The following is a 19,805-nucleotide window of genomic DNA, read 5'->3' as shown; positions in this document are numbered from 1 at the left end:
ATTTTGAAGAGATGAATTAATGCATCTGTTCTGGGTCAAATTGACCCGCTGACATAGAATCAAGTGGAATTGTATTGAAACTCTTATTTTGACCCATAAATGAACTAAATACATAAATTACACTTAATTATGTACTCAGCCAAGCAGGAGGAGTTGCATACTGAAAAACTAAATTTAAAACAGGTCAATTTGACCCACAAAGTAACAGGAGGGTTAAGGGGCTGTGGAACACAGCGAACATTTGGAACTTGGAAACAAAAGGCCTAAACTCCCAAAAGACTCAAAGAGGCAGACAAATGTGAAGACAAGGAAAAGACTGAAGAGAAAGCAGCAAACTCAGTACACCTTGACCAATCAGACAACAAGGCCCACCTGGACAAGACTGTGAGGGTATGACGAGAGCCTATTGGTGGAAACACGAGGACCTGGCCCAGCGCAGGAGGATAATGACAAGACACAGGTGGAACCACTAATGTAACACAAGGAGGGACAGGAAAAACAACAAGCCAAAATGAACTCAAAAGGTTTATGAACAACAACACAAAGAAATCAGCAAAATTGAATACAAACAAATGAACTTTCAATTTCCACATGGAAATATAATCATAAACACAGCTCAATGATGCATGTACCACACACAGATCTGCACATGAATTGACAAATGTCACTCGGACACAGATCCGTGCATATGGCGCATGAAACGGACACATCGGCAAACACAAATATTCCCCGGCCCCGACATAGCCGAACATTCAACATTGAAGTCTTTGACATGATCTTGTAGGGCGGCACGGTGGAAGACTGGTTAGAGCGTCAGCCTCACAGTTCTGAGGACCCGGGTTCAATCCCCAGCCCCGCCTGTGTGGAGTTTGCATATTCTCCCCGTGCGTGGGTTTTCTCCGGGCACTCCGGTTTCCTCCCACATCCCAAAAACATGCAATAATTGGAGACTCTAAAATTGCCCATAGGTGTGAGTGCGAATGGTTGTTTGTTTGTATGTGCCCTGCGATTGGCTGGCAACCAGTTCAGGGTGTACCCTGCCTCCTGCCCGATGATAGCTGGGATAGGCTCCAGCATGCCCGCGACCCTAGTGAGGAGAAGCGGCTCAGAAAATGGATGGATGGATGGATGATCTTGTAGTACAATCATCACTTAGAAATGTCGGATATTTGGCCAGCCTCGTTGCCAAGTCATAGCCTCACTACACCGGTCTGAAAGTCAATAAATATATTGCAAACTTTATATAAAAGCAAATAAAACGTATGTGTAATAGGTACAACCCCAATTCCAATGAAGTTGGGACATTGTGTGTAACAGAAATAAAAACAGAATACAATCATTTGCAAATTATGTTCAACCTATATTTAATTGAATACACTACAAAGACAAGATATTTAATGTTCAAACTGATCAACTTTATTGTTTTTAGCAAATAATCATTAATTTAGAAATTTATGGCTGCAACATGTTCCAAAAAAGGTGGGACAGGTGGCAAAAAAGACTGAGAAAGTTGAGGAATGCTCATCAAACATCAAACACTAATTGGGAACAGGTGGATCCCATGATTGGGTATAAAAGGAGCTTCCCTGAATTGCTCAGTCATTCACAAGCAAAGATGGGGCGAGGTTCACCTCTTTGTTAACAAGTGCATGAGAAAATAGTCGAACAGTTTAAGGACAATGTTCCTCAACGAACAATTGCAAGGAATTTAGGGATTTCGTCATCTACTGTCCATAATATCATTAAAAGGTTCAGAGAATCTGGAGAAATCACTGCATGTAAGCGGCATGTAAGCGGCAAGGCCGAAACCTAAGTCGGCACTGCATCAAAAACCGACATCAATGTGTAAAGGATATCACCACATGGGCTCAGGAACACTTCAGAAAACCAATGTCATTAAATAGTGTTCGGCACTACATCCGTAAGTGCAACTTGAAACTCTACTATGCAAAGCAAAGGCCATTCATCAACAACACCTAGAAACGCCGCCGGCTTCTCTGGGCCCGAGCTCATCTAAGATGGACTGATGCAAAGTGGAAAAGGGTTCTGTGGTCTGACGAATCCACATTTCAAACTGTTTTTGGAAATTGTGGCCGTCGTGTCCTCCGGGCCAAAGAGGAAAACAACCATCTGGACTGTTATGGACGCAAAGTTCAAAAGCCAGCATCTGTGATGGTATGGGGCTGTGTTAGTGCCAATGGTATGGGTAACTTACACATCTGTGAAGGCACCATTAATGCTGAAAGGTACATACAGGTTTTGGAGAAACATATGCTGCCATCCAAGCAACGTCTTTATCATGGACGCCCCTGCTTATTTCAGCAAGACAATGTCAAACCACATTCTGCACGTGTTACAACAGCGTGGCTTCGTAGTAAAAGAGTGCGGGTACTAGACTGGCCTGTCTGCAGTCCAAACCTGTCTCCCATTGAAAACGTGTGGCGCATTATGAAGCGTAAAATACGACAACGGAGACCCAGGACTGTTGAACTGCTGAAGCTGTACATCAAGCAAGAATGGGAAATAATTCCACAGACAATTAGTGTCCTCAGTTCCCAAACGTTTATTGAATGTTGTTAAAAGAAAAGGTGATGTAACACAGTGGTAAACATGACCCTGTCCCAGCTTTTTGGGAACGTGTTGCAGCAATAAAATTCGAAGTTAATGATTTTTTGCTGAAAACAATAAAGTTTATCAGTTTGAACGTTAAATATCTTATTTTGTAGTGCATTCAATTAAATATAGGTTGAACATGATTTGCAAATCATTGTATTCTGTTTTTATTTATATTTAACAGAATGTCCCAACTTCATTGGAATTGGGGTTGTATTTATTTATTGCGTGAACTGTTCCATTTGTGTGTATACACAGGCTGCATGGACTCAGAATTTTGATATAGAGTAATTTGTGTTGGATTATTTTTTAGAATTATTTTGGAAGCATCTCTAAAAACAGCTAATTCTCATGTGGTAGGTTTCATAATAACAACATTATATAATAACCATCAATACATGTTTATATCCTGCTACCTGCCAGCATGTTGTAATGGAAATTTGTATATTTATGGAAGTTTGTATGTGTATGGAAGTATAGGACAATATCTGTACGATCTGTGCCTAAATTTGAATATTTGAGTCTGAATTGGAATTTTTAACAGATTTTTTTTACACTCCACTCCATTGTTTTTAACACTGGCACATAACTTGATTAGCTGTATGTTGGATGAAATGAGAAAGGTTCGCTTGCTTTTCCATGGCTTGTGACTGGTGACCTAGATGTTGAGCTTTTATGGTATTTTTATGGCACCTGAGTTTAAATTAGACATATAATGTTTGACACTGAATTTCCGACACAACATTTCTCGAGGTATTTAATTTCTTTACATTGAATATTACGATTGTTAAAAAAAAAACGTGTCCAGAAATTCAAATGTAAACACAGATGGCACAGATATACTTCCATATATGCTGGAAATAATCATGCATGCATTGAAAGATGTTTGTTATGGTGTATTAGTCCTTATGAAACCTAGCAGCCAAGGAAATAGCTGTAAAAGTGAAAGAAGAGAAAGTCAGGTGGCACAGACATTCAACTGCACCCTACTGTACTTCCATGCATGTTGTGCTGTCCATGTAGCACTTGACTTGAGCAGGTTGTCTTCCACAGTCACGTGGTCACGCGGAGAGCCTTTTTCTTTTTTCCCCAAACCCATCCAAAAAAAACACACACAGAGTGTTCACCAGGGTGGGTCTTTAAAGATTGGACCAGGACCACTACATCCTTAAATTTCCGTTTTCCACTGGATTGCCCTGCAACCATCTCAGGTATGAAGGCAATGTTGTTGTTTTTTTGCCGTGAGTGCACGCTGTAGTATGAATATACTAATGCTGAGTCGCGTTTTTTTTTTCCTCACCCCTTTTTTTTTTTTTTTTTTCTCCAATCCAAGCACATGTGTCGAATGGTGAAAAATAAAAGCGATGCTTTTTGGTAAGAATGAAAGACGCACAGTGGCAAATCTATTATTAGCGTGGTCGTCCTTGCAGGTTAGTCTTTCAACAGCCAGCTGACAATGAAGAAGCACACGAGTCGTTATTGTGCAGCAGCGGCAGCGAGCAAGCAACATCACCCCAATAGGCGGTGGCTTATGCAACGAATTATCGTTTTCCTACATTTATCACAAACAAATAAGCATCGCCTCGTTAGTTGTATAGATCGGCACAATTGTGCATAGTGGTGCAAGTTGAAGCGCGGCTGTAGCTGGGGGTGCCTGGAAGGTCACACATAGTAATGACTCGGCAGGAATGATGTTGGAGGAGTGAGGATGCATGGCAGGGTATTGTTGTGCTGAAACTTCCTGAAGGGATACACGGTGACAAGGGCTGCCGTTCTGTGTATGACGATTTTTAACACGTCAAACCCCATACATGACGAGGCAAAAAAAATAAAATAATAATAATAATTTAAAAAAAAAAACCACGTCTGTTCTTACTGCTCTAGTGTACTTGAGATGACCACATCGCATCACATACATGACAACTCGAATACCACTCCATATCCCTCGTAGTACCAAAACTGACCTCTGAGAGGCAGCATGGTGCCACAGAGCATGAAGAACGCCGAAAAAAAGAGACAGTACTGCGCAGCACGCGTTATTAGGATTCCCACATATGCTGTGTCCGAAATCACTCACTCACTCACTCACTCACTACTACTACTCCGCTGTATATATACTGTATATATGCAGGGCCGGCCGTAGCCAATGTGGCGCCCTAGGCGATATTTCATTTGGCGCCCCCCTCCATCAACGATTTACATATGCTTACAAAAAAAGTCAATTAGCAATAGTTTTAACATTGCCTTTAATTTATATGATAACATGCCACACAATTTAAAATATAAAATAAAACATTTTCTTCACTTTAGATCGTCACTGCCAAACAAATCATGCGTGTAATTGCTGTTGCAACACCTAATGGGACAAACTAAAAGTAGCAACAACTTGACCTCTCGCTTTCCCTTTTTTCTTCTTCCCTGTGTTCTGGACAGTTTTGGTCATTTTTACATGTTTCCAGAGTTCGATGGGGGTCACATCAATAAATTTGCCCTTACCCCAACAAAGAGCGAGCAATATACCTATCAGCCAGAGGAGGGAGTATTTAGTATTATCATTTGTAATAATATTAATTTAGCATTTGAATCTGTTTTCTACATTAAAAGAACTCCACGCCTTAGGCTTTACTGACATCTAGGGGTAGAAACAGCACACACAACATCTCCATACAGACACCACTGTTTCAAATGAATTTAGGGGGTTTACATGAATGAATTGTAGTCCAGCCCTTATGCATCACTTGTCCATTTTCATTTGGAAATTTTTTGGGACTTTGACGTTTTCCAACAAATAAACTGTTTAAATAAAAGTTTAGAGGTCTGAAATTTGGCCACACAGTTTTGAACAAGTTAAACTTTAAAACCATAGCGCAATTTCCACGTTATTAGGAATAGGAGATAAGCAGCTTGGATTTGCTAAAATATAATGGTTTGGTCTCTGGTTCTATTTGGTGGTTAGTTTGAATGTTTTTGGGGAGAAGAACTGGCAACTGAACCAGTATATAGCAGTAGGGTGTATTTTACAGGGATACAACAGCCAATCAAAGTGCAGCGGCGTGTGTCCTGGAGCCAGTAATATTGGAGCAGGGAGTGCCCTGCCTCGAAACTATGTGGGAATCCTAATAACGCAGAGCTACCAAATGCTATGGAACGTCCGTATTTTGTTAGATTTCTTAGATGTGAGATTATTATTGTTGTTATTATTTTAACTGTATGTCCTTTTTAAACAAGCTACTAAAGTCCATAACCATACAGTACTCGGTTGAAACAAATTTTAACAACAAAAATACAGCACCACGGGCCTTGCCTCAAAAATGGTACGCTCCACCAAATCCCTCCCACCTCTTCCCGACTTCAATCTGAGTGGTTGACCTGCACAGAATCATATGCTGCCTTCCAGCGATAGTAAGTACCGTATTTTCACGACCATAAGGTGCACTTAAAAGTCTTAAATTTTCTCCAAAATGGACGGGGCGCCTTATAACGCGGCGCGTCTTATGTGTGACTTTGATGAGCGCTCCGCTTGACTGACTAGTAGCATTTCCTGCCGACACGCTGCTGATATAGAGGAAAAGCTGACGTGACTTTGGACAGCATGCGGACGTAAAGGGGGAAGGGTGCGTGTGAAGGAGGACGCTGAAGGCACGCCCCCAGTAGGTATATAGCGCCGGTATGTGCACTGTGCAAAACAACATCGGTTTGGCTAAGGACCCCTGAAAATATCACCTACGGAGAGACATGCTTACGAAGCACAGTTTAAACTGCAAGCTGGTAGTTACACGGAGGAACATGAGAATCGAGCAGCCACGAGAGAATTCAAGATCAACGAATCCATGGTTCGCAAGTGGAGGAAGCAGGAAAACGAGCTTCGCCAAGTCAAGAAACAAGTCGAGGTGGCCCGAGTTGGAAGACCAACTCGAGCAATGGAGTAATGAGCAAAGAACAGCCGGGAGAAGCGTCTCCACAGTCACACTTGCAGAAGAAAGGAAAATCGAAAATTTTCAAGGAGCTCCGTCTTGTTGCTTTTGTTTTATGAAACGGCGCCATCTATCCATCCGGGCAAGGACAACCGTGGCGCAGCAACTTCCGGCGGATTACAAGGAAAAGCTGGCCATCTTTTGCTCCTACTGCAGTAAAAAGATTGCCGACAAACGCATCCAGCCCAACCACATCACCATGGACGAGGTGCCGCTCACTTTCGCTCACTTTCGACATTCCGGTGGAACACACTGTAGAGAAGAAGGGGACCACCACGGTAGCGATACGGACAACGGGGCACGAGAAGTCGGCTTTTACTGTTGTGCTTGATTGCCATAGTAATGGGCAGAAACTGCCACCTATGGTGATTTTTAAGAGGAAGACGCTGCCGAAAGAAAGGTTTCCAGCCGAAGTCATTGTTAAGGCCAAGGAGAAAATGAGAGAGTGCCTGAGTGAGGTGTACTAAAAAGAGACCGGATAGTTTTTTCCACGCGTCACCGTCCCTGTTGATCTGTGACTCCATGCGTGCCCATCTCACAGCCGCTGTGAAAAACCAAGTGCAACTAAGACTGGGAGGCGTATGGTGGCGAGTTACGCCACCATATGTGAATGGATTGTGGATACCTGGGCTAAGGTATCTGCTTAGATAGACTGACTCTGACAATGACAAGAGGGAACCTGCCGTGTTTGATGGAGAACTTGCCCAGCTCTTCATTTCGTATACAGATGATGAGGACTTTGATGGATTTGTGGATGAGGATTGATCAAAAAAATAACGTGAGTACATTGTTAAATACTTCAATAAAGTACAACCGAAATCAGTTTTACTCCCGCTGCCTTTTTAAAAACATTGTTTTAGCGTGCATGCATGCTACCGTATGTTTTAAGCTAGCGTATGTTTTACCATGCCTGCGCCCAATAATACGGTGCGCCTTATGTATGTGTTAAGTACAGAAATAGACCCCGTAACTGAGACTGCGCCTTTTAATGCGGTGCGCCCCATGGTCGTGAAAATACGGTACTGGAAATAGTACTTGGTTTGAACCAGAATATGTGGAAAATGTCTTAACTTCTACCGTTCAATACCAACACACTATTATCATTACCATTCCACTTCTTTCTTTTTTTGCTGCATTTAATCGTATCTTTCTGTTTCTGCTTAGGTAGGAGTTAGACTTTTTTTTTTTTTTAATCTTGCTAGGAAACGTTTCAGGTGGTTAGTGACAGCTCCAATATCCTGTGTTTGAATTGGAATGAGAGAAGCTAGCGGTTGTGTTATGTGCATGTGTTATACATTATATGCAATATTAAAGCCAAGGTGCTACTGTCAAGCTAACTGATTGGATGACCATGAACAATATAACTCCTTTTAGGACACAGAGAAAGGGAGGAGCAAAGAGAGGATTTTATATATTAGTATTAAAGTATTCACAAAAGTAAATTTCTGTTGATGTGCTTTACATGTTGTGTCATGGTCTGTGTTTTGGGTTTGGGTTGTGTTTAGTTTTGTTCCATGTTTTCCTGTGTTCCATGTTTGTCGTGTGCTCATTAGGTTGTTGTGTCCACCTGTTCTTGTCTATTTTGTGTCGACCAATCAGCTCTCTCCAGCCACTCGTGTCTTGTCCAGGTGTTCCTCGTTGTCTCGTCAATTTGTTTGTATTTAGTTCCCTGGGTTCTTTCAGTCCTTGTCGGTTCATTGTCGTTGTCACATGTCTTGCCATGTCATAGTCGCCAGTTGTTTTTGTCATAGTCGCCAGTTGTTTTAGTCATAGTCGCCTGTTGTTTTAGCATTGTGATTAAATATTATTATTTTGAGATTCCCGCACTCCTGCCTTGCCTCCCTGCTTCCCTGCAATTGGGTCCACCATGTTCTTTCTTGCCTTGCGTTCCTCGCCGTCGCCCTAACCATGTTCATGACAGAATGAACCGACCAGAACAGGACCCAGCGGGAACAACATGGCGTCACCCTGGACGCCACCAAACTGCCTCCCACCGTCCTCAGCCTGCCATCCATACCTACCCTCCTCCAGTAAGCCCTATCATTCAGTCTTTTCTGTCCTTTTCCTCGGGTCCCCCCACTTGTCCTAGTTATTCACCATGCCCTACTATTGTACATCCACATGTTTCTTTAGATTCAGATTTTTCTGATTGTGAAGATGGCCCTGATTTAGTTAACCTCCTATCTGATTCTGACTCTGACACAGATTTAGATTTTTCTGGTTCCTTCCCTAGTTTATCCCGTCCTCGTCCGTTTTTGTCACGTCTCCCCGTTTCCAACCCCAGTGAGTCCAAATCCTTTCCCTCTGACCTTTTCTTGGGCACCCGTTTGGCCATCTACCCGGGACCGCCGCGTGGTGGCCAACGGAGGCGCCCAAGTAAAGGTCAAATTTTGCCCCCTCGTTTTTTCCCCCCTGTTCACAAATCACTTGATTTTTCACCTGTTCCCACACGTTGTTCCACGGCTCCAATTAAGTCGCGTCTAGTCAAACCTGCCCCCAAGCCATGTTCAGTACCAGCCATTTTTCCTAGTTCACCTTCCCGAGACCTTGTGCACTCTTCCACTCCCGTACCCTCTACTCCCACACCTCAATGGCGGCAGGCTGAGGAAGCGACTGCAGCTCCCGTTCCGGCTAATCGGCAGCTGCGCCAGGCTCCCGTTCCGGCTCCTCGGCAGCTGCGCCAGGCTCCCGCACCGGCGGCGCTCGTCCAGCGGCCGCCACCAATCCTTGCTCCGGCGGCGCTCGTCCAGCGGCCGCCACCCGTCCTTGCTCCGGCGGCGCTCGTCCAGCGGCCGCCACCCGTCCTTGCTCCGGCGGCGCTCGTCCAGCGGCCGCCACCCGTCCTTGCTCCGGCGGCGCTCGTCCAGCGGCCGCCACCCGTCCTTGCTCCGGCGGCGCTCGTCCAGCGGCCGCCATCCGACCATGTTCCGGCGCCGCTCGTCCAGCGGCCGCCACCCGTCCTTGCTCCGGCGGCGCTCGTCCAGCGGCCGCCACCCGTCCTTGCTCCGGCGGCGCTCGTCCAGCGGCCGCCACTCGTCCTTGCTCCGGCGGCGCTCGTCCAGCGCCCGCCACCCGTCCTTGCTCCGGCGGCGCTCGTCCAGCGCCCGCCACCCGTCCTTGCTCCGGCGGCGCTCGTCCAGCGGCCGCCACCCGTCCTTGCTCCGGCGGCGCTCGTCCAGCGGCCGCCACCCGTCCTTGCTCCGGCGGCGCTCGTCCAGCGGCCGCCACTCGTCCTTGCTCCGGCGGCGCTCGTCCAGCGGCCGCCACTCGTCCTTGCTCCGGCGGCGCTCGTCCAGCACCCGCCACTCGTCCTTGCTCCGGCGGCGCTCGTCCAGCGGCCGCCACTCGTCCTTGCTCCGGCGGCGCTCGTCCAGCACCCGCCACTCGTCCTTGCTCCGGCGGCGCTCGTCCAGCGCCCGCCACTCGTCCTTGCTCCGGCGGCGCTCGTCCAGTGGCCGCCACCCGTCCTTGCTCCGGCGGCGCTCGTCCAGCGGCCGCCACCCGTCCTTGCTCCGGCGGCGCTCGTCCAGCGGCCGCCACCCGTCCTTGCTCCGGCGGCGCTCGTCCAGCGGCCCCCACCCGACCCTGCTCCGGCGGCGCTCGTCCAGCGGCCGCCACCCGATCCTGCTCCGGCGGCGCTCGTCCAGCGGCCGCCACCCGACCCTATTGCCTGGCCCCTGCATTACCATTGGGTTCGGCACCGTGGCCGTCCGCCTGAATGGCCCTGTAAAGACCCTGGTGCTTGGCGTCCTGGACGACCTCCTGAACCGCTCAGCCAAGCACCTCACCTCGGGTGGCCTGGATGGCCACCAGACTGACCTGAGGGGTGGACTCTGTACCCTCCTCCAGGCCCCCTTCCGCCCACCCTGGGTGGATGACTTTTTGGTTGTTGTTTGGGGAACGTCTGGGATCCGTTCCTTTAGAGGGGGGGTACTGTCATGGTCTGTGTTTTGGGTTTGGGTTGTGTTTAGTTTTGTTCCATGTTTTCCTGTGTTCCATGTTTGTCGTGTGCTCATTAGGTTGTTGTGTCCACCTGTTCTCGTCTATTTTGTGTCGACCAATCAGCTCTCTCCAGCCACTCGTGTCTTGTCCAGGTGTTCCTCGTTGTCTCGTCAATTTGTTTGTATTTAGTTCCCTGGGTTCTTTCAGTCCTTGTCGGTTCATTGTCGTTGTCACATGTCTTGCCATGTCATAGTCGCCAGTTGTTTTTGTCATAGTCGCCTGTTGTTTTATCATTGTGATTAAATATTATTTTGAGATTCCCGCACTCCTGCCTTGCCTCCCTGCTTCCCTGCAATTGGGTCCACCATGTTCTTGCCTTGCGTTCCTCGCCGTCGCCCTAACCATGTTCATGACATGTTGTGCATTGCATTTGATATAAAAATCCAAAAAGTGAGTCCAAGGTCCAATTTAGCTATTTTTAATACTCCCAAGGGGTGGTTAGTTTACTCCAGAACAAATGCAAACTGTTACTGTGTATGTAGAGGTGCTGCTGTAACAAAATGAGTTGTTGAGTTGTCTTCTCCCAGAAATTAGTAGGATTTCATCATGTTAGTTTTATGAATTCAATCAATTTCTCTTTTGCTGTGGCTCGACATTTTAAAAAAGCTTCATCAGATTTAATTGTTTAGTCACAGACACTTTCCCCAAAAAAGTGCTGCTCCTCCTTTATAAAGGTGGAAATGAAAATACATTAAAATGTGCAAAACTGTGGAATTTATTTTATATATATATAGTTTGCCTGGCTGCACAGGAGGTCAGCACCACTAAACCTCAGATCCTAAAATTGCCCTTGTTGATGCTGACCTTAATAATGGTAATAATTGACTATAGTGGAACCTCTGTGTTTCGACCATTTTTTAAATTTAATTTTTTTGCATACATTTTGTCAGTTTTTTGTACATCCACTCAGTTTTCGTATAGTTGAAAATGGTCCGTACCAAACTCATATCCTATGTGACTCGGCCGCTCATTTCCTGGAAAGCATTTTATGCGCATGTGCAACTTGATTGAGTATTTTCTTCTAGGGCTTGGGAATCTGTTGTCATGCATCATAGAGGTATCCAATATTTTTTATGCTATTGACATTGTTTTCTGTATTTTAAACTATAGTTATTCTCTATAAAACATATTTCTTTGTTAATATTTTTGGGTGTCTGGAATAGATTAATTGGATTATTTTTTTCAGTGCGGAATACTGCTTTAGTTTTTTGTAAGATTAGGTTTTAGCCAGACTTTTATACACGGATTAGTCACGAAAACTGTATTAATAGTTTAAAATGTAAATATAGGTAGGTGTATAGGTAGGTGTGAATGTGAGTGCGAATGGTTGTTTGTTTCTATGTGCCCTACGATTGGCTGGCAACCAGTTCAGGGTGTACCCCCCCCCCCCCCCCCCCAACCCAACCACCCCTTGCCCGCAGTTAGCTGGGATAGGCTCGACCCTGCTACCCTAGTGAGGATAAGCGGTATAGAAAATGGATGGATGGATGTAAATATAGCACAAAATATGATCCCAAAACATTTTAATATAATTTCAAACTCATCTTCCAATGTCACCTTTAAAAAAATGGCTTAGAGATTATTTAACTTTTGATAATTGCACCACATGTATATGTGCATGCAGTGAAAATTTTACATAATGTCCACTCACATCCCAGGCTAAATTTAGCTTCTTCCCTACATAAATGTTCTTCTCTTAGTCAAGATTTATCACTTCAACATACAATTCCTTGACAACAATAACTACTTTCCTATCAGGCAGGGCTTTAGTGCCATCTTGTAGCATGTTTGGGTGTTATAGAAAGAGCACAAAAATATACTGAGAGTTGTAAATAAGCATCTCAAATGTGTGTTGCGTACACACAAAAGTCGCTATATTTGGTGCTACTCTCTGTGAAAAATATGCCCTGCCCTGGTTTATTATTGTGAGAAAAAAAATCCATAATGCAGTATGTCTCCGTACATATAGAAAATTTGGTTGATTGTGAGCCCAAAGTTAGCAAAGGTAAGATTTTGCGGTAGAATAAGGGGAGGATACACACATATCTGTGATGAAAATATCTAAAATAAACTTCAACATTCATAAATTTGACGACTTACTGCACCTTGCAGTGGTGCCCTATTGTCAGGTGTACGATAATTGCCATCTGCATCCTTTCAAAACCTCTGTGTTTTGCCAGTGTATTTGTGCAGTCAAGCGCTTGTAAATGTCTCACAAGGGAGCACAAAAAAAAGAAGAAAAAGGATGAGCTCATAACAACTGAGACCAATGCCTTTTCAGTGATAGTAACTCCAAACAAAGTGGGTCACCTGGGATGCCTCAGCTTTCTCTGTCTTTAATACATTCAATGCTTCGTTTAACCTCATAACCTCATGCTTTGTTTGCCTTGGGCACACACCAAATCTTGTCCTGTGCTATTTGCTACTCATTGTGTCCCTTCATCAAAGTGTAGCAGTGGGTTCCCAGGGCACAGACTGTATAATGTAGAGAAAATACAACTCCTTTGTAATGTTATTGGTGTCGTATACTGTTGTTATGCTGTCATTACTTTCTTTTTCTTTTTTTTTGCTTTAATCTTCCTCTCGAACCTCATTCTTTCCAACTGCATTTCCGATTAATCGTCATCTAAATTCAAACTGCAATAAAGGTTAAAAAAAAAAACTTCAGGGGTTGAACGCCACCATTCATGATGTAACATGACATCTCAGCATATCTAATATCTAATAACGTGACTGTGAAAATATGTGACTGTATTATTAGCACATTTTCATTTTTGTCATTTAAACTATTATGAAGAGCTGGCTGAACCCAATGTGGCGCCCTAAAGGCGTTTACAAAATAAATCGAACAGCATTGTTTTTACCATTGTCTTTAATTTACAGTATAAGAAACATATCAACCAATTTAAAATGTAAAATAAAATGTTAAATATTTTAATCATGATAATATTTAATATTGTATAAAAATAAAAAGCTATAGACACAGCTCGTCTACTATGGATGTATAATCTACATAATTTGTATTCACACAAACAAAAATCTTAGCTTGTTTGAATTTATGTTAGCTGCTCCATTTTAAGAGTTAATAGTAACAGCTGGTTTTAGTATAATTTATTGAGCGTGTATTTTTTCCTGATTTTGTAGCACCAGGATGCCACAGCGTCCTTAGCATTTGCCTATATTGCGTAAAGGGCGAGCCAGCGTTGCTGTTATGCATACATATTATGCATATCCACCGATGTTCCACACACTGTACATAGTGAGTGTATTATAATTCATGAGTTTCATTACTGTATACATCATTGTCAATAATATTAAACTTCCCACTTGGCACTATTTGTACAAATATTACTGTAGCATAATTAGACTAAATTCATTATCTATCTATCTATCTATCTATCTATCTATCTATCTATCTATCTATCTATCTATCTATCTATCTATCTATCTATCTAATCTAATCTAATCTAATCTAATCTAATCTAATCTAGTGAAAATCCAGCATGTCTACCATTTTCCCGCAGGTGATGCCACCCCAAAGGCTTCCTGGGTGCCCGGCTGTGAAGGAGAAGGGCTGAACGCTGTCCTGCTCCTAGTTCCAGTTGCTCTCCAGTCCACCCTGCCCCCTCTTCCCCGTCCTTCAACTTCACACCTTCCACACTGCTTCCCTTGACCCACCACCAACTCTGCAACGCTAACTGTCTTCACCCAGACCCCGGTGCCTTCGTCACAAACAATTATACCCCCTGGCTGAGGGCCAAACCCAATGGCTACAGGCGGTCATGCCCCTGAGATAGATGTTTTGATCAACCTGCATCAGGTAGGAACCATTTTCTGCATGTTCTTTAAGTTCTCTTGAAATGTCCGGTAAAAAAAAATTGCATCTCCTAAATCTGAGTTGATTTTTTTCCCCCCTACATTTGATTGTTATGATGACCCAAACAATACCAATAGATAACGAGAAAGTGCAATAAATGTTGTACTTTTCAGGCTTTTGGGTGGGTTGGTGAGTTTTGGAGCATGTTGATGACCATCAAAGGTGTTTTTTTTTTTATCCACACTTTCATGAGCTCAATTAAAAGTTTGAATATGCACTTGTGAAACAAGAGCAGATGGATGTGAAAACAAGTTCCTAGCTGTTACGCTATTGCGATCCCATCGTTATGCACAGTGAAGCTCAAATGTTCAGCGGACGTGACAATAAGCGAATGGATTCGCGAACCGTAAATGATCACAAATTAAGAAATCAAGCTCAACCCTGTCAAAATTCACTATCACCTGTTTGACCACACATTGTGTGTGTGTGTGTGTGTGTGTGTGTGTAGCAGTATGCTACACACACACACATAATGTAACTTAAGTGAGAAGTGTGCTGATTTACATCTCATGAATGACTTTTCCTCAGCTCTAACAGCTGAGAGTCATGGGTGTTTTAGTTGCTAGAGTTGAGCCATCTGCCGCTGAGATGAAGAGAAACTGATTTAAAAACTGATTGTAGGAGAAATTGTTTTTTGATGTGTTTAGCTCATATAACAGTAGCTTGGGAGAGCAGCTACAATTGAGGAAAATACTTTCTAATCCCCTGGTCAAGACAGTCCCTAAAAACAACAACTACAAGAATTGTGCAAGTTTCAGTTGAGGTGTCTTTATCAAATGTTGGGCTTCCGTTACTATGGCAACCGAGGGCGGAGCTAGGGCGCTGCGGTTAAGTAAGCGGCTAAGTAAGCGGTTCCTTGTTCTCACACAGCAATGAGTCTAAAGAGAAAGGTGAGAAAAAAAGCAGGAAAAAGAAGATATCATTATGTTGGCAAAATACACTTGTCTATTAGTGTGCAGATCTGTGCATGTGGTGCATGCAATGACACATTCCCAAAAATCCCCTCAGCCCCAAGCAGTCAAGTATGTGCCACTTATCTGATGTTAAAGCTGAGAATGTTGCTTATCCAAAATAGACTGAACATACACCTTTTATATCATTGGACAGCAGTCATTTATATACATAAGCTTTTCACTACTAACATTTGTGTGTCCCACATTACTTGCAATACAAGACATAACATAGCAACTCATGAAATTTGTCAGTATTAGTCATCAGCTGTTAAATATTTCAGTACACCTCGCGAAATCCCATTTACTCCCCAAGATGAAATATTCATGTTGCCTTTTCCACAGAGTGAAATGCAATTTAAGTGCAGGGAGGGGTGCAGGAGGCTAGAATTAAGGTAGATTTTACAACATATGCTCATTAATTGGGATTGAAATGTTTATGCACTTTCTTTTCAACATTATAATATGTTGAATTTAGTATATCTAATATAATAATAATAATATACAACTATAATATATAAATATAAATATATAAATATTTTGGAATTGGGGTTGTAAAAAAATCTCAGTGATTTCATTAAAATGTATTGCACATAAAAGCAAAAAAAAACAAAAAAACAATTGAAACAGTTTTAAACTGTATATCTAATGTAAATATAAAATGTATATGTAAAAAAGATATAATACTTCGGCCTTGAGCTGATAGGTAGCTCTCATATTTAAATGCATCCTGTTCCTTCATCGCACTGGTAATTAAAATCTAATAGAGCCCTAAGAAGAGAAATATGAGAGCACAGATCATTAGGCAGAGGACTCACCATGCCAGAACCAATCAGAAGCTGAGGATCTGGTGCCTTCGAGCGACTTGACCTATCAGAAGCACCAGATGTTTCTGTATGGACACGCCGCTCCCACTAGCCGTCAGTCTCCAGGGGCTGTTGGGAGTGCATTAGTCATTTGCTGCTTGCGTTTTTGTCGTAGTGACACCATGTGTTCATGTTCATAAAGTATTGCTTCATCTGCTTTGCAGTGTTTGAAATATGCATTGATGTTTCTACTGTTAAAACTACATACGGAAAAGCGTGTGTTATACTCTTGTAATTTTGTGCTAATGTGCTCGGAAATCAAGAAATACAATTCACTTATACACGTAACTTTTTTAAATTTGGAACTGTTCCTCCTTTGTTCGCAAAAATAAAATGCACGATTCACAGTTTTTGTGCCCTTTCTATCTTTCGCCATAAGATATCACAAGATGTCACTAATGACCTGTCTCAATACCAAATTTGTACAGTTGATCCAAAGAAGTATGTTGAAGTGAGACATCTTGACTGAAAGACGCCTGGGACCCTAGTGAGGATAAGCTGTACGGAAAATGAATGAATGAATATTATCCATCCATCCATTTTCAACACCGCTTATCCTGGTTAGGGTCACGGGACGCTGTAGCCTATCCCAGCTGACTTCGGGCGAAAGGCAGATTACACCCTGAACTGGTCACCAGTCAGTCACAGGGCACATATAGACACGGACAACCATTCGCACTCACATTCACACCGTCACTGAGCGGGAACTGAACCCACGCTGCCTGCACCAAAGTCAGGCGAGTGTACCACTACACCATCAGTGAGTTTGAATGAATATTAATATATTGAATATGTAATAAAAGGGCGGCACGGTGTACCACTGGTAAGCACATCCGCCTCACAGTTCTGAGGACCGGGGGTCAAATCCCGTCCCCGCCTGTGTGGAGTTTGCATGTTCTCCCCGTGCCTGTGTGGGTTTTCTCCGGGTACTCCGGTTTCCTCCCACGTCCCAAAAACATGCTTGGTAGGTTGATTGAAGATTCTAAATTGCCCTTAGGTGTGAATGTGAGTGTGAATGGTTGTTTGTTTATGTGTGCCCTGCGATTGGCTGGCGTCCAGTTCTGGTGTACCCCGCCTCTCGCCCGAAGATAGCTGCGATAGGCTCCAGCATGCCCACGTCCCTAGTGAGGATAAGCAGAATGGAAGATGAATGAATGAATGAATGTAATAAAAGAGAAAAAAATAATGATGACGCATTGTCCCATTGTTTTTACATTATTTTTTATTTTATTCCATCCATCCATTTTCTGAGCCGCTTCTCCTCACTAGGGTCGCGGGCGTGCTGGAGCCTATCCCAGCTGTCATCGAGCAGGAGGCGGGGTACACCCTGAACTGGTTGCCAGCCAATCGCAGGGCATTTTTATTTTATTTTTTTTAGATTTTTAAAATGAGTTACTTTGATCCAGGGGGGTTACCATAATTTCTCGTGCATAACGTGCATTTTTCCCCCAAAAAAATTGTCAAAAGTCAATAGTGCACATTACACATAGGTATAGGAGAAAATGAAAAAGACTTTCGCATTTTATAAATGTATGCCGCCATCTAGAGGTTATGAACAAGCTGTACACTTTCATTCCACTATGCCACCGCCACCGAGAGGTTATGAAAAAGTTGTACACTTTCATTCTAGTATGCCACATAGAGGTTATGAAAAAGGTGTAGCCTACACTTTCATTCCAATATGACAGGGGTACATATGACTGCATATATGTACAATTGTGCTCATAAGTTTACATAGCCAGGCAGAATTTGTGAAATATTATTGTTATTTTTTTAAATATGAGTGATGACTGAACAACAACCATCCTTAGTTTCTTTATGGTTATGTTTTGTTTAATGATAATGTTTTTCTGAAATGTTTGACAGTTTAATTTGAATCCCATTAAAATAAAATTAAATGTGTTTCAGCTGGTCCTTCATGTTTTCTTAAAATAATTGTACACATCTTACAAATTCTGCCTGGGCAAGCAAACATGAGCACAACTGTGTGTTTTATCATTTATTAAATAAAAGTAGGGCTGTGAATTTCCAAATAAGAGCAAGTAAATCAAAATAAAGTAGTATGTGTTGAAATAAAGTGCTTAACTTCAGAATAATTATTTGAAAAAAACTAACAAAATAAAGATAATACTTCATGTTTTGATCATATGGGTAGAAGCTAAATCATGCTTTGTAAAAATGCATTATACACAGGTAGGAGGGTTTTCCAGAATTTTTAGCTCAACTTTGGGGGTGCGCATTATACACGAGAAATTACGGTAATTGTATTGCAATGCATATTCTTTTATTCACGTTTATTAATTTTACACACTAGTTGGCCTGTTCATGATCAAGAAGCCAAAAAGATAACGTTTATCCTGACAAAGTAGGTAACATAAGTGAATATAATGAAGAAGAAGAAACAGTCAATGAATTAAATTAGTGTAAAAATAGCAAGGTAAAGATAAAAAAGATTGGGTCTTATGAAGCTGTTCTTTTCCAGTTTTTGATGAAATGGTGAGAATGACAGGGACCAAGCTTCATCTTTTAATGATGATTTCACAGTAGGTGGTGCTGTTGCACCAGTATTGAGGCTGTATCTTTTTTTTTTTTTTTTTTTTTTTAGGTGAGGGACGATGAGGGCAATGAGGAAGAATCACTGGCTGACCAGAACGAAGATGAGGCGGAGGAGGAGGATTGGGAGAAAGCACTGTCTGTCAAGTATTTTGCTGACATCATCAGTGAATCTGCATCCATCAGTGGCGACAGGATGGGTCGAAACTACACAGAAAAAGATTTTGAGTGTAGGTACAGATTACTGTGCATACACTGTGATCCAAATTACGCAAATACAATTGCAGCTATAGCTGATATGTGTATGAAGGGAGAAAAACTCATGGTGTCCTCACTGTCAACCCCTGACCTCAACCCTACTGAGAAACTATGGAGTATTTTAAAAATAAGATCTAAGCGAGGGATTGCAGTATACCTCCAAACAGCAACCCTGGGAGAAAATTCTTGCATCTAACTTACTATTTATGAAAATCACCAAAAACAATATATGCCTAATAATTTGGAACACAGTCTCCTTGAATATACTGTAGCTGCCATTAACCATGTACAGCAATCCCTCATTTATCGTGGGGGTTAGGTTCCGGACCACCCCTGCAGTATTGTAGGTGAAATCTGAAAAGTAGCGACCACATTTTTTTTCTAATTATTATTTATACATTTTAAAGCTGTATGAACCTTGCCAGACCGTTATTAATCTTCCCCACACTCCTTTTAACATAAGCACTTTCCATACTCTTAAACATCTTTTGAACTCTTAAACATAGAGTAATGTAGTACTTAGGACTAGTAGTATTTTATTGTAATATGTGAATTAATGATTTTTCTTTTCAGTTTAAATGTTTTAGCCTAGGAAGTGTTTATTTTACCAAAAATAAAGTTACAGCATACACTTAAAATCCCACGATATGGCGAATTATGCGTGATATGAATATGTAAAAAATAAATCTGCAATTCACTGAATCCACAATAG

General features: G+C 42.6%; 1 protein-coding gene across 3 annotated transcripts in view; it reads left to right on the top strand.

Annotated features, from left to right (window-relative positions):
• The first annotated feature begins 3,668 nt into the window (after positions 1-3,668).
• Positions 3,669-19,805, top strand: part of slc4a3 (solute carrier family 4 member 3) — a 63,279-nt gene continuing 47,142 nt past the window's right edge. The window contains exons 1-3 of one of the 3 annotated variants that reach the window (XM_061792244.1): positions 3,669-3,824; positions 14,114-14,409; positions 18,888-19,065. In XM_061792244.1, coding sequence (XP_061648228.1) covers positions 14,356-14,409; positions 18,888-19,065 — 232 coding nt within the window. In that variant the 5' untranslated portion in view covers positions 3,669-3,824; positions 14,114-14,355. The remainder of the gene's footprint in view (positions 3,825-14,113; positions 14,410-18,887; positions 19,066-19,805) is intronic. The other 2 variants (XM_061792243.1, XM_061792242.1) reach the window with 2 other exon arrangements.

This window comes from Phyllopteryx taeniolatus, chromosome 12 (genome assembly GCF_024500385.1).
Source record: "Phyllopteryx taeniolatus isolate TA_2022b chromosome 12, UOR_Ptae_1.2, whole genome shotgun sequence".
Classification (NCBI taxonomy): domain Eukaryota; kingdom Metazoa; phylum Chordata; class Actinopteri; order Syngnathiformes; family Syngnathidae; genus Phyllopteryx; species Phyllopteryx taeniolatus.
The sequence above is the reverse complement of the archived record's forward strand: the minus strand, read 5'-3'. Positions and strand labels throughout refer to the sequence as shown.